Source organism: Jatropha curcas, chromosome 5 (genome assembly GCF_041381405.1).
Source record: "Jatropha curcas cultivar XTBG-Jc1 chromosome 5, XTBG_Jcur_1.0, whole genome shotgun sequence".
NCBI lineage: Eukaryota > Viridiplantae > Streptophyta > Magnoliopsida > Malpighiales > Euphorbiaceae > Jatropha > Jatropha curcas.
In genome coordinates, this window is record NC_143155.1 from 20,467,249 (window position 1) to 20,484,216 (window position 16,968).

At 30.6% G+C, this 16,968-nt stretch overlaps 2 protein-coding genes across 2 annotated transcripts; one reads left to right on the forward strand and one right to left on the reverse strand.

Annotated features, from left to right (window-relative positions):
- Positions 1–2,810: 2,810 nt before the first annotated feature.
- Positions 2,811–5,183, reverse strand: LOC105641877 (GPI-anchored adhesin-like protein). Its single transcript, XM_012226526.4, has one exon. It carries the CDS (start codon positions 5,039–5,041, stop codon positions 3,011–3,013), a length of 2,031 nt encoding a protein of 676 aa, XP_012081916.1. The 5' UTR covers positions 5,042–5,183; the 3' UTR covers positions 2,811–3,010.
- Positions 5,184–11,071: 5,888 nt separating this feature from the next.
- Positions 11,072–16,854, forward strand: URH2 (uridine-ribohydrolase 2). Its single transcript, XM_012226527.4, has 9 exons — positions 11,072–11,319; positions 11,598–11,713; positions 11,906–11,965; positions 12,630–12,815; positions 12,897–13,001; positions 13,741–13,837; positions 15,693–15,800; positions 15,893–16,028; positions 16,469–16,854. Exons 1-9 carry the CDS (start codon positions 11,271–11,273, stop codon positions 16,575–16,577), a joined length of 966 nt encoding a protein of 321 aa, XP_012081917.1. The 5' UTR covers positions 11,072–11,270; the 3' UTR covers positions 16,578–16,854.
- The last annotated feature ends 114 nt before the right edge of the window (positions 16,855–16,968 follow it).

Consider the following 16,968-nt stretch of genomic DNA (forward strand, 5'->3'; position numbering starts at 1 on the left):
AGGAATAACAGTGAGATCTCACTGTATGTATCTTCTTCCCGTTGACCTGGTCAGGCCTTACCAGTAAAATACTGCGTGCTAATACTTTGTTAGTCTATAGTTCAATCCAACTTTAAAATTCAAGTTGGTGCTTGTGCTATTAAACTTAATCATGACAACGTTGTACTGTATTGGTTGTTGCTGTTGGTACAAATATAACTGTTGTTGTCCATTGATTTAATAAAATAAAACGGTTTTGACTGGAGTGATAAGTTACATTTGCATATTAAAAATAATATTCATTTAAAAAATTTTAAAATTTTAAATATAAAAAGATGTTGGCCTTTTAAGTGTTGAATGCATTAATTCTTCTGTGCAATTAATGGCCTTCCTAAGTGGGTTGAATATAAATAGAAAAATTAGTTTAGGAAAAGTCCAAGGTTTGTAATTGTGTCCCTCATGTTTGTTCACCTAATGCTCTATGTATCTTAGTCATATAATCTCATAGGAAACTTCCTCTCTCTCTGCCAATCTATATATTCTCGGGAAAATATTCAATTTGATCCTTAAACTTTCAATAAATTTCTGATTTAATTAGAGTATAAACTATTAAACTTTGATAAAACTAATACATTAAATATACTTTGAAAATTTTTGTCAAAGATGCAAAAATAAAAATGAAAATTACTTTCAATTTTCATGTTTTTTAGTTCTTTCTTAAATTTATATTTCAAAATTTTTTATTACTTTAAGATTAAAAAAAACTTGGTATTTTATTATTTTTTTATGAAAAAATAGGTAAATTATTCCAAAAATTAATTTTGAACCAAGTTGAATATTAATTAAAAATTAAAAGATCAAATGAAAGGTTCAACCAATAGTTTTCTGGTGAGAAAGTCATTAGTACTCTATACATATTCTGCTCAATACTTATCCTAATTAGAGTATTTAGTACTCACATCAAGAAAAAAAAAAAAAAAAAGAGATTAAAACATATATTTAAATGTATAAAGGTCTCGTTATGTTCTAAATCACTAAAATAAAATTATTGCTTATATTAAACATAGTAAATCAATATTTATTCCAATAATTTAATAAAACTCATAAAAATAAATATTTATATATTTAGATTAAATTATTAGATAAATTTTGGTAATGAATTATTTTATTTTTCTTCTCTCAATGGCAAAATTGCAATAAAAAGCATTTAATATTAGAATTTTTAGTTGACTCACAAAAAAATCATCAAACAGCAACTTAGTTGAACTACAATAAATTAGATAGACCATTTACTTAATTTTCAAAAACAAAGGTCCTAACTTACAAATTTGATCAAACCATAGAAATTAAATAGTAATTTACCCTTTCCAAAAAAAAAAAAATTACCCTCTTAAGAATTATATTTAAAAATATTATATTCTGAATTGTAAAGCCAACCAAACACGACATTAAATATTTTGTTCGGATATTTGAGCAACAAATAATATAATGTTGTGGAATTTGTCAACATAAGAGGCATGTTTAACGCACATCACTTTATAATATATTTAGAAATGAAATTAGAAATTCTTTCTTTAGAGTGTTAATCTATGATTTGTGGATGTATGACATTGTAACTAATCTAGATAAGCTTTATTATTAACTATAATTGCAAGTTACAATTATACATATCTAATGTGGATTTTTCTTGCAAGATCATCCTCTCTAGTTGAAAGTCAGCTTCAGAACATCTAATCTAATCCAAGTTCCGTTTTCCTCTTGCTTATTACTTTCTTTCAATTGTCAAAGTACATAAAATAAAAAAAAATAAAAAAAAAAAAAGGAAAAAACCCCTAATTTCATTTTAGAGAGCGATTGTTTTTTTAAGATGCAATCATAACAAGGCGCAAGGTCGCAAAATTTCGACTTATTGTTGGTTGTTAGACCTTGTAGTTTAGCATGAAAAAAGTGTTTAGAAAATTTTAAAAAAATGAAAAAAAGTGAAAAAATATTGGTTTTTCCATCTTATTGATACTGAAAAAGATTTCATCTTTGTACAAGGATAGGAAGATAAAGGAGTTTAGGACTTCTGAATTCTGATAAAGCAGGAAAATGAAGTTTTGGAGAAAAAAGTAAAACAAGAAAAGTTGCAAACCGAGTATCAATGGCAAAGGAAGATAAAGAAATGAAATAAATCTAGTAAATGGGTCCCAGTCTCAAACCTGTTCAAGCTCTTCTGCGGAAACTGCTCCCCCAATTGTTCTCTTCTGTAAATGCTGCAATAAACTGTTCTCTTCTTGCAGTTAATCAAAAATTAGTCTTCTTAATTATCTTATCTTTACAACACTGTTTCAAGAAATGAAGCCCTAACTCTTCTTCTTCCTCTTCTGATCTATGATTTTGAGAATCTAAAATCAAGCTCTTAAATCTGAAATGTCATTAATTGAAACTGAACTTTTTTCAAATGTCCAGCTGCTGTTTATTAGTTTAATCCCATATTTAGTAAAGACTATTCTATATTTAGCATAACTATTCATAACAAGTTTTTCCTTGAACCTTGCAATGCACTATTGATCACTCATTCATCTCCTCTCTGGCCTGGAACCTTAACAAATATTGACCAATAGTTTGTTTCTCCATCCTGTGTGCTTGCAATTTAGACAATTTTCATAAACCATCGACAAACAATTTTCTAAAAATAGAAGGGTAAAACTGCACTAATTTGTCCATCATCAACAAGAAAAAAGCTGCAAGGAACCAGCAAATATATTTCAATATTACCAACACATCCACAAAGCTCTGTTTTGGCTTCTTCAGTAAAGAAATGAAACATTTTTAATTGCTCCAAGATATCATAACAACGCGCCTCATCATAAAATTAATAAAAATTAAGAGAAACAAGATTCAGATAAAAAATATTGTAACAATAAAGTACAAAGATGGTTCAGATTATGGAACAAATAGAATAGTACAATGATGGTTCTTGTAGATTAGATCTAAGGTTACAAGGCTTATTCTACCTGAGCCAAGGAATGGTAAAAGAGTGCAATCATTACGTTTGAAACAAGTGGTTCTTGTAGCATAAGGTCCAATCTGAATCCTCGGACCTAACCAGATCACCTGCATCAGTGCTTATAGACTCTGCACATGAACATGGTACCTGAGGAGGAAGCCCCTTGGCTTTTTCATCAATTTCATGTCCATTATCAACAAATATTGTAGATACAGAACAATTAGTTGAAATCTGTTCATCCACTACGTCAACATTGAGCTTAGGACTGCAGAGAGATTTTAAGGAGTCATCGTTGCAGCCATTGGTATCATCTTCTTCATCTGATAAGCATCGACAAGAATCAAATTCATCCATCTCAAAGATCCGACTAACTAGTCCTTCCCTCCATGATATCCTCATTTGAGATTGTGACACGTTTTCCATCGAGGAATTAGAAAACCAAGAAGTCCTATCATCTAAAATTTTTTGAAACTTCAAAAGATCAACAGAATTAGAAGGTGTAGTCAAACAATCAAACTGAAAACTAGAACTAGTTGGATCCCATATTGACTCATGGTTCTTGGGAGATAAACTAGCCATTTGAAGATGCTGAGTCACAGAATTAAGTTCACAATCAAAGTCATGATTCTTTCTACCACCATTTGCATTTAACCAGGATATACCAAGTCCTCTATCTGAACTAAAGTCAGATTGCGGGGTTTGAATTACATTTCCACTACCCAATGAATCGACAGATACCGGGGACCTCTGTTCATCAAGATCAATGCAATCCTTCCTCTTTTCTTCAGAACATAAAACATTCGCCTTATCATACAAAGGAGGCCCCATAAATCCTCCACTCGGAGAAAGCAAAGAGGCATTCTTTGTCTTCCTCTTAGCACTAGCAATAGAAATACTTTTATCAGTGGTGCCACTGGATAAATCTGGTGAAAAGACATCATTGCCAGGCGGAGGCGAAACAGAAAAATTGCGTCCAGCACTCTCCTCCAACCTACAAATACGACACAATCCCTTCTCAGAATTCTCTTTTTGATCCTTATCGTCCTCCTCATCACAAGGCGATAAAAGCCAATGCATTGAAGCCTCAGCAGGCAAAGGCAAGATGGAAACGCTAGAATTGTTAACAAGATCTGAAGCATTCTCTTTTTCCAGTTCATCATCACTTTCAAAACAATCAAGAGGCATAGCTTCTCCTACAGTGAGTATCCCTCTAGGCCTACACTTTCTCTTATCAGTGACCCCTGAAACAAGATATCCAGCTCCATAACAAACTGGGGTGATTGTTTTATTAGCCGCAGACACCATAGATGACCCACATTGTATCTCCGGAGATACAGAGGCCTGAACTGGAGGTGTCTTAGTATTAGCACTTGTAGAGTTCGTGTTAGTACTATTATTAGTATTTGATTTCTCATACTTATCATCATCAACATCAGTTATAACCTTGCTATCAACTGCTGCAAGATTCAAAACAAATCCACTCGCAACCTTACTTAAAGGAGTAAAATTCGATCCATCAGCGTCACTAACAACCCGTTCCGACTTTGTAGAGCCAGATATCAGTTTATTTACAGGATTGCCACTACTACCCAAAACTGAAGAAATTTTCAAATTTTTGGGTTTTCTAACAGATTGAGAAGGTTCTAGCTTAACTTTCTGCAACTTTTGTGAAATGGGTTTATGAAAAATATTGCGTTTTGGTAAGTTCTCCTTATTGGGTCGCACATTAGGTGCAGACTTAGGGGTTTTGGAGAGTTTTACTCTAGTGGGTCTTTGACTAGTACCATTAATGAAAGGAGTTTTTGCAGAAGAAGTGTGAGAAAGAAAGAACCTGAGACAACCCTTTGGAGCTTCAACGGAGGAAATAGAAGAAGCGTTACTGTTACTATCATATCCCTCCTTGTTAGAGCCGTTACTAACACCAGCACCACCATTATTGAGATCTTGAAATGGGCTTCTAGAACACAGTTTTTGCTTCTGCTTTTTGCGTTGAATCCTTATAGTAGAATCCGGCCATGCAGTAGTGGAAGAAGATGATTCCTGCTTATGGGATTTTGATGATTGATTCATTTTTGCAAGAATGATTCGATTTCGAACGTGTGTGTGAGAGAGAGAGAGAGAGAGATCTAATGGAGTAGGAAATGTTAAAAAATAAAAAATGGAAAAAAAAAATAAAAAGAAAAAGTTGTATATATTATTCTTGAATCTTGATTTGAAATATTGTGGGGATGAGAGACTGGAGTTCATCTTTTTGTCAGTTACCCCCTTTTCTCATATTTATTTCAATAATGCCATTCATTTTGTACGAAACGTTTGTTTTATGTAAAAAGGAGTGGTCAAAAATTTAAATGTTGGTCCTACGCTTCCTACTTTTGATTTTTTAATAATTCATCAAGCCTTTTTGTTTCATTCTTCATCATATCCAATCCAAACATAACAGCAAAACCCACACCAAGTTCCATTATTATTATTCTTATTAACAGAAAATTTAAGTGATATTTAATTGACATTATGATGAACATAAGATTCTTTATGTTTTGCAAATAAATTTTAGGGCACATACGTATATTTACCATCAATTTTCCAACTTTAATTCTATAATATTTTCAATTTTATAAATGATGTGTGGTATATTTTCATTTGTAAATTTGATAATATTACATGTCTTTTTATATTAACGAAGATAACTTTTATAGTTTTTTTTTATTTTTTTTATCAAATATTGATTTGATGTGCAAGTATCATAAATAATAATTTTTTTTCTTTCGACTATTTAATTGATATTTAATTGATTTAATTTTATAAATTGAATTATTTAATAAGATGGATTTGCAAGTTAATGTGTTTAATAAGTGCAGTTTTATAAGTTAAAGTGTTTGATGGATCAAAATATAAGTTAAAAAATGCTACATAGTTAAAGTAACAAATTTGAAGGTAAAATTATATATTTAGCCATAAATTTTAGTTGTGAAACTTTCATACACCAAGTGTAGATAAGTCATTCTCGTTTTCTTACATTATTTGTATTTCTCTTTTAAAAATTTTGAGTACACAAAAAATAATTGAATATTTGACTTGAATTTGGAAAAATGATTAAGATTATGCACGTTATAGCTATAAAGTTGTTGAAATATATCGGAATTCATCATTTATTGAAACATTCAAATCAAAAATTAAGTATAAAGGGGCTAGCAGGGGCCATGTCCTCCTTCCCACCCACCCACCTTCCAACCCCAAACTTTTTCAGGTTTCTTCATAGAATTCTCATTCCAGAGAATCACTTTCTAAGTTGACATTTTCAAAAGTTAGCTCAACTAACAATAACTTTCGATATCATTCAAAAAAAAATTTTTTTTTGGTATTTACATGCATAACATTTCATAGGTAAACAGAGGAACTGTGAAGTTAGGTGTTGAGAGGAGCCATCAAGCACAGGAATTTTGGTCCTTGGGAGAATATAAATTACTCGGGACAAGTTTTCCTTGTTGAAAAAAATTTTTTTACGTTGTTTAATTTTTTTCTAAAAATTTTTATTTTTTTATAAAAAATTTAGAACATGTTTTGTATTAATAGCTATTTTTCTTTGTTGGCATATCAATTAAGTTTGGTATATTGAAATTGGATATAAAATATGTAGCTATATAAGAAATATTGTCACGATTTGTTTCCATTTTGTGCTTTTTATAGTAAAAAGATACATATACCTTCATCAAGCATTATGAGTTCATTGAACGTGTTATTTTACAAAATTTTTATAGTAAACTTAAATTGATCCTTACACTGTCAGTTTTGGACAGTTCCAATTTTCTATAATTCCTACGTTATTCCGATATCTATATGTATTTTCTTTTTTCTAAAAAAAAATACTTTCCATATTTAATTAGGAATTCAAAATTAAATAATTAATCAAAATTGTCTTTTCCATATTTGATTTGATTTAATTAATCAAAATTAATTTTTCATATTTAATTAAGAGCTCAAAATTGTTTTTTTTTTTTTTAATAACAAGGAGGGGACACCCAATAAACTAAGTGGAGGCCACATTCAAAAGCCTATTTTAAAATTGAATAGTTAATCATAATTTATTTTCCATATTTTATCTATTGGACTCAAGATTGAATTTTCATATTTAATTAAGAATTGAAAATTCAATAATTAATCAAAATTGTCTTTTCATTTTTATCTTGATTAAATAAAAAATTCACTTTCTATATTTGATTAAAAGTTAAAAATTAAATAATTAATAAAAACTCAATGATTTTTTAATTTTTGTGCATTTTAAAAAAAAATAATATGTGAATTTTAAAAATTAATCAATATTAACTTTCCATATTTAATTAAGAATTAAAAGTGAATAATTAATTAAAATTATCTTTGATTTTGTCTAATTGATCAAAATTGATTTTGATTAAATACAAAATTAATTTTGTATATTTGACTAAAAATTAAAAATTGAAATAATCAATAAAACTTCAACTAAATTATCTTCTAAAATATTTTTATAGGTTAAACCGAATCAAATTGGATCGCCAATTTAAACTATCGATCTTAAATTGGTTTGAGTGCATTTTTCTCCTCCTCTTGAACATGAACCCATCCTTAAATTGTTGGTTTCAGTTTAGTTCTTGAATAGACTATCCGGGTCTATTTTGATTTATTAAAAATAAAATTTGATTCTAGTTCAAACTAAACCGTGATCATGCTTAACCTTCCTATTTACCAAATGATTTTATTAATTGAGTTGATATATAAATTGGACATGTACACCAAATATAGGAGACTGTTTCTTAAAATTGAGTTTCATTCTATGACAATTTTAAGGATGCATGATGCATTCTTCTATTCTCAAATGATTTGAAGGAGCATTTTTTTATATTGACTTGATATTTTAAGGAACTATGTAGTTCCTAAAATTTGCCCAAATACACTAATAATCACCTCAATTTTTAAAATTATACTATTTAGTCTTTGTATTATAATAAAGTATAAGGTTAAACCATCTGCAAGTTGTAGTTTAGTTAGCAACACAGACTGTCATATGGAAATAGCATTTGAATTCGATCTCCACTAAACACGTCTATAGAGAGTGGCGAAGAGTTTTAACTATGACTAAACACGTCTATAGAGAGGAACGAAGAGCTTTAATTATAACTAAGCACGCCTGTAGGGAGGGACGAGAAGCCTTAACTATATAATTAAGTCTCGAACCGGATTAAGCGGTCCCTGATAATATGTCCGGATATAGGTGGCTTACACCAAAACAAAATTATAAGGTACAACTGTTAGTTTTTCTATTAAATGACTATGAAATGTCAAAAGTAATCTTAAAGATTATTACTATATAGACCTTATATTTTAATGAAATACACTAATAAGGACCTCAATTTTAATAATTTTTAAACTATTTAGTCCCTATATAATAATTATTCTTAAAGGTACTATCGATATTTTACAACAACTTAACAGAAAAACTAACTATTTGAACTTATAGTATAATAAAATTTTTATTTAAAGATTAAATAATATAATTTTGAAAATCGAGATTTTTATTAGTGTATTTGACAAAAATTTAGGGATTATATAGTAATTACCTTACATAATGGAGTCTTATATTTTCAAATGATTAGAGAAGCATTCTTCTATATGGACTTGCTGCTTTTAGGAACAGTATTTATACTATTCCTGTATAAAAAAAGGATGTGAGGTAAAGAGAACCATAAAGATAGCTGTCAAGAGGAGCCATAGCATAGTAATGTTGGTCCTATGGAGAAAGAAATTGCTTTGGACAGGTTTTCCCCGTGAAAAAATTTTATGTTTTTCATCATTTCTGAAAGTTTTTATTTTTCATTTTTTATAAGAATCTTAGAGCGTGTTTTGCGTTCATAACTTAAAAAAAAAAAAAAAATTATTTTTAAAATCACCCAATAAAGTTAGACTAATTTGGATTTAGTCAATATTTGTCTGATTAGCGAATTGCTATCCGCCACTAGTTATACACCGATACAAATGCTAAATCAAATGAATCCTAAATTACCGTAATGGATGTATTTTTTTATACACTTTCCATGTGCATGTATAATTCAATAATTGTATTAATCCACTTTTTTACATGTTAATTAGTTAAAATAGTTATAAATACACTAATGCTCTGTTTATTTCTATAAAATAAATTGTAGGAAAATAGATTACCGAAAAATATTTTTCAAATGATTTATTTTGCGTTGTTTGATTGTAATATTAAAAATTAATATTAAAGCCTTTATCTCATAAGACTATAAAAATATTAATAATAATAGAAATTTTATAATTTAAAAATTTTATTGTTAAATATGAGAAGAATGCAAAAATATATATATAAATTATGAAAAAAAAATCACCAATGGTTGGTGATAAATGATGACTGGTGATAGTGACTATAATAATTAATAAATTAAAAAATATAGATTTATAAGGTTTGTCAATGTTCGAAAAATATACTACTCTCTCGAAAATGAGAAGTTATTTTTCTTAAAAAATGACGTAATTTTCCCTTGACCAGGAAAATATTTTCCGTTGACTTATTTTCCTAAGTGTCCCAAACAACGGAAAATTGTGAAAAATATTTTTCTGCAAGTTATTTTACTGAAACAAACGGAGTCTGAGGCTCTATTTATTTCCGTGAAATAACTTTTAGCAAAATATTTTTCACAATTTTCTCTTGTTTGAGGGGCTTTTAAGAAAATAAATCAATAGAAAATATTTTCCTGGTCAAAAGAAAATCAAATCATTTCTAAAGAAAATAACTTTCCATTTTCAAGAAAGTAAAATATTTTTCGGATATTGACAAACTTATTATAATTTTATAAATCCATATTTTTTTTGATTCATTAATCATTTGTAACCACTACCACTAATCATTATTCACCACCGGCCACCATCGACCACCACTACTGGTGACCAATGACTTTCATAATTTACTTTTTTTGCATTCTTTCCATATTTAATAATAATATTTTTAAAATAGAGAATTTCTATTATTAATAATATTTTATGGTTTTATGAGTTAAAAATTTAATATTTCTAGCTAAATTTCAATATTGCATCCAAACAACAGAAGATAAATAATTTAAAAAATATTTTTCAAGTAAAATATTTTCTAAAAATAAGTTATTTTCCTAAAACAAATGGAGTATTTATGTAAAGTTGATCTATTCCTATTTTTGGGCCCTAAGGATTCCTATATTAAGTTTCGGGCTTGAAGATAAAAAAAGTTCACATAGACTGTAAATGTTCCATTTAACATAAGATCAACTTACCCATTTGCATCAAGAAACTGGCCAATCATTCATATTTAGAGTAGGAAAAGTTTGTCTACATAAAATTAGTAAATGGGATTTTGCAGTCTACACCAACTTTTTATCTTTCAGGCCCAAATCTTATTCGCATTTGTTAATTTGGAAAATAAAATAGAGTACAAAATGGTCACTCTCTCAAGTAAGAAATGAGAAGTCTTAGCATGAGCCTACTACAATACATTGCGGATAATATTACTAAAAAGGGGCTCTTGCTTCCTAGTTTTCTTATAGTTGGATTTTTCGAAACCCAAAAGTCCTTAGTTAGAATAAAATTTCGATTCGGTACTTTTTGAGATTTTGAAAAGAGTTATTCTTTGGAGAAAAAGTTGTAATCTATGTTCGAGAGAGAGTTATTGTCTATTGTTAGCTTCTATGGTAAAATCAGTCGGAGCCTAAAAGATATTGGTTTATTCTGTGATGGATATCAACGGTTTGAGTCCGCTTATCTCCGACCTATAAACTTAACTGTATAAAGTTACATGAGTTGGCTCTAATAATTACCATGAGTATTTCCTATTTTTTTTTGGGAAAAACAAGTGTTGTTTTTTTAAAAAGCAAAGTTTACTTGTGTTATAATAAGTTTACTAAAATTTGAAAATATTTTCAATTTTTAGCCAAATTTTTTTAAATTAATTATTTTTCAGTAATTTTCTTTCCTTTTTTCAGTAACTCAGATGTCAAAAAAATCCGAAAATTTTTTCAGGAAAATATTTTTTAAAAATTTACTCACAATTATTAAAACTTAAGAGAATGTTATGGGCGGATTTGGCTTTTCAGAAATAATGAAAAATAAACAAGGAGAATGTCAGCGTTGAGTCCTACCATCTCCACTGCTGAAGCAGTCATAAAGAAGAAATCAAACATTGGGATCTAAACTATCACTCTCAAACTGTACCTGCTCAATTTCTCACAAATCATTCACAATTTATCTGTACCAGGAATTTTGATCCATTCCCATCAAGCTCATGGCATCAGAGCTAAAGAAGATCATCATCGACACTGACCCTGGCATTGGTACGCCTTCCTTTTTTTAAGCTTTGATATCTCTGGCGCTTTAATATTTCATCTTGCTAATTTTTACTCAAGTACTTATTGGATTCCAAAAGAAAGTACTAGATTGAATTTTGACCCTTTTCTTGATTTGGAACTCAAAATGATGTGGTATCTCTGACGATAAACTTGGCCGTTGGCAAAAATGGGTGTGACCCCAATTCTGTGTTCTTGTTCCTTTCAGTAAGAATGGTCGAATTTGTATGTAAATCTATGTGATTTGGGTTTTGATGCAAATTCAGATGATGCCATGGCCATATTTCTTGCGTTGAGGTCACCTGAAGTGGAGGTGATTGGACTGACTACCATTTATGGAAATGTTTATACCACCCTGGCCACCAGGAATGCCTTGCACTTGGTAAATATTTTGTGTGTTAAGGTTTATGAGATCCAAATTAATGATTAATCAGATCAAAGATTGAAGATTTGATTAATTAATTACAACTGCAATTCAAGTTCTGTTTCGACTGATTTTTTTTTTTTTTTTTCCAAAAAAAAAAAATCCCGTTGCTAACTACACTAATTTTGCTGTTTGCTGTTTATGAATTAGTTGGAGATTGCAGGGAGGACTGATATCCCAGTGGCTGAGGGATCTCATGTTACAATAACGGTATATAGCCTTCAACTTGATTCTGTATTGTAATGGCTCTTTGGATTTTCGTCTTCTATTGGTAATGCAATTCTTGCTGATTTGCTGATGACCTTCTGTAGCATGTAAAAGAATGGATGTATGAGATGTACTATAATTTTGAGTCTGACAATCAAAGCTTTGATTTTGGATATCTATTTTTTAGTCTTCAATTAGAGAAGCAAGAAAGAAAGTTTGTTCAATATGCACTTTGAGTCAAATATTTTATCTTTTATATCTGTTGACGAGAACAACTAACTTAGGATTAAGGCTTCATTTGATTGACTTAAGCTAGCCTCTACCTGATTTATCTTTCCTTGGTTTTTCCTGTTGCCTCGGTATGTCGTGGTGAGAAACATCTTCCATCTTATATGCTTTATATGGTTTATGTGATCTATAGTTGAAGGCAACTCTCTGTGAATGAATTTCACACAGAGTTGTGGCTAATTGGCTAATTATGGTAGTCTTTAGATATTGCAAGTAGTCTAATCGTGTTTGGTCTTTATTATTTTATATATGCTCTTATTACTTTAACTCTGAATTTCACAGTATTGCATTCTTGCCGCAACAAATAATGGTGAAATATGTAAACTGATTTGTGATTGAATTTTCACCATTAACCATTTCATCTTTGTTTCTTGTAAAGAAAGGTACAAAACTTCGTATTGCTGATTTTGTCCATGGTGCTGATGGACTTGGCAACCAAGATTTCCCCCCACCAAAAGGAAAGCCAATCGAACAGTCAGCCGCTGAATTTCTGGTTAAGCAAGCAAATCATCACCCTGGAAAAGTCACTGTGGTGGCGTTGGGCCCACTTACAAATATTGCACTGGTTAGGTTCCTGACCATTGCTAATGGTTTTCTATAATAAGCTTCATTTAGTATATTATCTAATGGATCATCTATTATACAGGCTCTTGAATTAGATCCTGCATTTGCCAAAAACATTGGACAGATCGTTCTTCTTGGTGGTGCATTCTCGGTAAATGGGAATGTGAATCCTGCAGCAGAGGCAAATGTAAGTTGCATGAATGGCACAACTAGTTTTATGATGCTTACTTTTAGGATTTCTGATGTATTGGGCGTCTGAACATTTTGCTTGTCTGCCATTTGTTTTACTTTCTTTGAAATATTTTAAAACTTAGGACCCAGCTTCTTCTTGGGCGCTTTGTAAATGTGCTACATCCCATTAGATTTTTTAAACACATTGTTTTTTGAAGTTACCATAACTTTCTATCAAGTTATTTTTGTATCATCTCAAATTCTTTGTAGCTTATTAAGTTTTCTGCAGTCGGTTGTGGTGTCTGAACATATTGCTTATCTACTTTTTGTTGGAACTTAAATTTATTGGGTGTCTGAACTTTTTGCTTATCTACCTTTTGTTTTACTTTCTTTGAAATGTTTTCAAACTTAGGACACAGCTCCTTTTGGAGCTCTTGTAAATGTGCTCCACCCCATTAGATTTTTTAAGCACATTGTTTTATGAAGTTACCCTAACTTGCTAATAAGTCATTTTTGTATCATAAATTGTTTTCTGGCTTATTAAGTTTTCTTTGTTCAGTAGTTGTGATTTTATCTTTGCTGTTGAGAAAGAACTTCATTTCTTTTGGATTAAGAGAGCCTGTGAAGGACTTCTGGAATTAAGCTTCTTTGGCAAGCAGTAGTGCTTCTAGTTGAATAATTTTCTTTACTAACATCTGAGGCGGGTCTCTTTACTTCTCTCATTTAATATCTAAAATTCTAGACTGTATGACCAGATTTTCGGCGATCCAGATGCTGCTGATATTGTCTTCACCAGTGGAGCAGATGTTTTGGCTGTGGGAATTAATGTTACTCATCAGGTTGTTTTGACAGGTATCGTTTTGACAATATTTGGTTTGCACATGCATGCTATTATATATATATATATATATATATATATATATATATATTCAAATTCAATTAATGGTGTTCATAACACCACATATAATTTTATATATAGTGGAGTTGAATAAAAGCCTTTCTGGTGACCTGTCAGAAACTAATCAAATGATTGGAAAAAAGTGTGACTTAAATATTCTGCATACAACTCTGTTCACGTAAAGAACTAATGTTCTGTGTACGTAGTTCACCTTAAAACAGAGGGGGAGGGAACCAATTATGTATGAATTTAGATATGGATGGATAGAATGTAAAATTTAGTCAGATAAAATATGTTTTATGCTATCAATAAAAAGATTTATGGACAGTGTAAAATGATTTGCCGAATATTTTGATATCCTTGTTTTCAACCTAATGCTTTAACAAAATTCATATGACAACTACCCCAGATAGATTTCTGGACATTTGCTTTAACCCTATTTTTCTTTCATAACTAAAACATTTGTACTGTAGTTCATTTATAAGGAACAAATGAGGCTCTTAAAGTATAGGTTTAACCTGTTCTCGGTAGTTGTCTCAGTGAATTAGTCTCTAACGAAAGTTCCTTCCAATTACTTACAATGGGAAAAGATTAGCTGTTTTTTAACTCTTTGTTTTTGTTTCCCCTTTTATATTTTCTCTGTTATATTTCTTGAGTTATCCTTGCATGTAGGTGCATTTTACTAGACTTGGGTGATAAAATTTGATTACCTATCATAAGGTAACTTCCAAAATTAAATCCTCCAAAAGAATACGTATAATCATAATAACAATGAAGCACTACAATTTCTCCAAATAAGAAAATCTTCAATAAGATAATATAAGGGTCCATTTGGTCAGCTAGTCATTTGAAATGATTGAGTTTTTAGAGTTGGATGTCATGCTGATTATTACTCTTGAAACTAAAATCTAAATTCACCTTCATTTTAAATTACCTATCCAAATGGACCCTAAGAGAATTCATCTAAAAGTCAACATATAGCTATATTAGTCAACTTAGGATCCCTGTATATCTGATATGTAATGAGACCGGAACAAGCAAGATAAGAATGTTCCAGTAGACACAAATTTTTTATTTAACAAAGAGGTGGTCAAATATTCAAATATATCACTAAACATTTTGTCTCAAAAAAAAAAAAAAAATTATTTAATGATGTTTTTATTTGTTATCATCACTTTATGGTACATTGGATCACTCGAAAAACTGGTCGTTCTTCTCCCAAAAAATCCATGGTAGGTCCTTTGCCATGCATTTTTTCTTATAGTAAGATGGGGATACACTCGGCATCAATATTCCACAGATTTATACCTCATGGGGAGGACCACTTCTATATAAGACCTTTATATCTCAATTAGATTTCACAAATTCTCTACTAGACTTTCCTTTTCAAGATTCCAATGACCAACAGTGATTATTTTCTTTATATCCTTAGATGACTTTGTTGTTTCAAATTTAAAGAGAGCATTTAAAAAATCAACTGAGTTCACTGAGGTAGTATTCTATCCGCTAGAGGCTTCTGTATGACTTCTTTATAATGTTGTTTCTCAAAAGATCAACGTGAAAGTTACATATTTTCTTGTGAATTATGCTTTACTTATGTTTTAAGAGATTATAATGTCTTTTGTCCCGACAGTGCTTTGTTCTTTGGCACCTGTAGTTTATTGTCATCTTTTGTGAAGTTATGAAGTGGGATGCTTGTTGTTAATAATGCTTTTTGGTGGCATAAACTAGCAACTTGTTCATGTGGATTTTTTTGATGGATTCTTCTTTTTCTTTAGCTATTTTTTTCTTTACTTGGACATATTGTAGATGTTGACCGAGAGAAATTGGCACAATCAAGTGGAAAATTTGCTCAATACTTGTGCAAAATTTTAGAGGTGTATTTCTCTTATCATCATGAGGCATACGACACGAGAGGTTTGTTCACTTTTTTGGTTGATACGGCCGAGGAAGTTGGGTAGTAACAAAAACTTTCAAGTTCTTGATGCTTAATTTTGCTCATGATGCAGGAGTATATCTTCACGACCCCACAGCACTTCTTGCAGCTGTTAACCCTTCACTTATGACCTACATTGAGGGTTCTGTTAGAGTCCAAACAACTGGAATCACAAGGGGGCTGACAATATTGTATAACAAACAGAAGAGGTAGGACTGTCTGAGATAGTTTCTTGGAGTTTGTTAAATCATCATGTGGGAGATGATATCAATTGAAAAACAGTTGGCATCTGTAAAATTAGAGTCACTAGGATGCCATATTTTAAAATTAAAAGTAAAGGAAAATAAAGGTGAACATTTTCGTTAGTTTGGTTTCTGGGGGTTGTCTAGTACAAATTCCACGGTTTGAGCTACAGAAATAACAGGCACATACAGTCTTCTACTTTGGGATTAATAGAATAAGTGTTGAGACACTGCATTAAAATTTCTTGTTATACAAACAAGTTAAACTTACTGCAGTAAAGTGTTACCTGGTGCATATTCCTGTAAGATGATAACTGGAAGGAAAAGAAAAAGGTCCTTGAATGAGATATTCTCATGCTTCATAGTAAGAAATGCAGCTAATCTTTTTCTCAAAATAATGTAAACAGGTTTGGTGAAGTAACCGAATGGTCTGATAAGCCGTCAGTGAAGGTGGCGGTAACGGTTGATGCTCCTGCTGTTGTCAAATTGGTCATGGAACGCCTTATGGAATCATAAACTTCACAGACCAGAATTTCCTGTTTATCGAGGAAATCATCTCTTGGTGGTTCAGTGGTCAATAGACGGTGATGTAGTTAAAATTCCATTGTTGATAACTGATCTATGTTATGTATGTTACTGGTTATCGGTTCATAATTTCGAAGTTTGATGATATCCCACTGCATTGAGTGAGAAGAGACAGAGATGGTTTTATTGACATTGGGATTAACATTTTGTACCAATTATACTGGAAATACTGATGAAATAAAGCAACTTGCTGTTTACAGGTACTCAACTTGAATTTCCCCCTGCATTTTAAGGGCATAAAGCTTTTTAACTTTGGTTAATTATACTTTCTGGCTTTTGTGTGTTTTTCTCCTCTATGTTCAGTTTAATTTAACTCAACTTT

Bases quoted from the DNA above. Each gene is read 5' to 3' on its own strand.
- LOC105641877 (XM_012226526.4), bottom strand. From the start codon at position 5,041: ATGAATCAATCATCAAAATCCCATAAGCAGGAATCATCTTCTTCCACT.
- URH2 (XM_012226527.4), top strand. From the start codon at position 11,271: ATGGCATCAGAGCTAAAGAAGATCATCATCGACACTGACCCTGGCATT. The intron at 13,002-13,740 runs GTAAGTTGCATG...CTGTATGACCAG, and splicing joins ATCCTGCAGCAGAGGCAAAT to ATTTTCGGCGATCCAGATGC. The intron at 15,801-15,892 runs GTTTGTTCACTT...CTCATGATGCAG, and splicing joins TGAGGCATACGACACGAGAG to GAGTATATCTTCACGACCCC.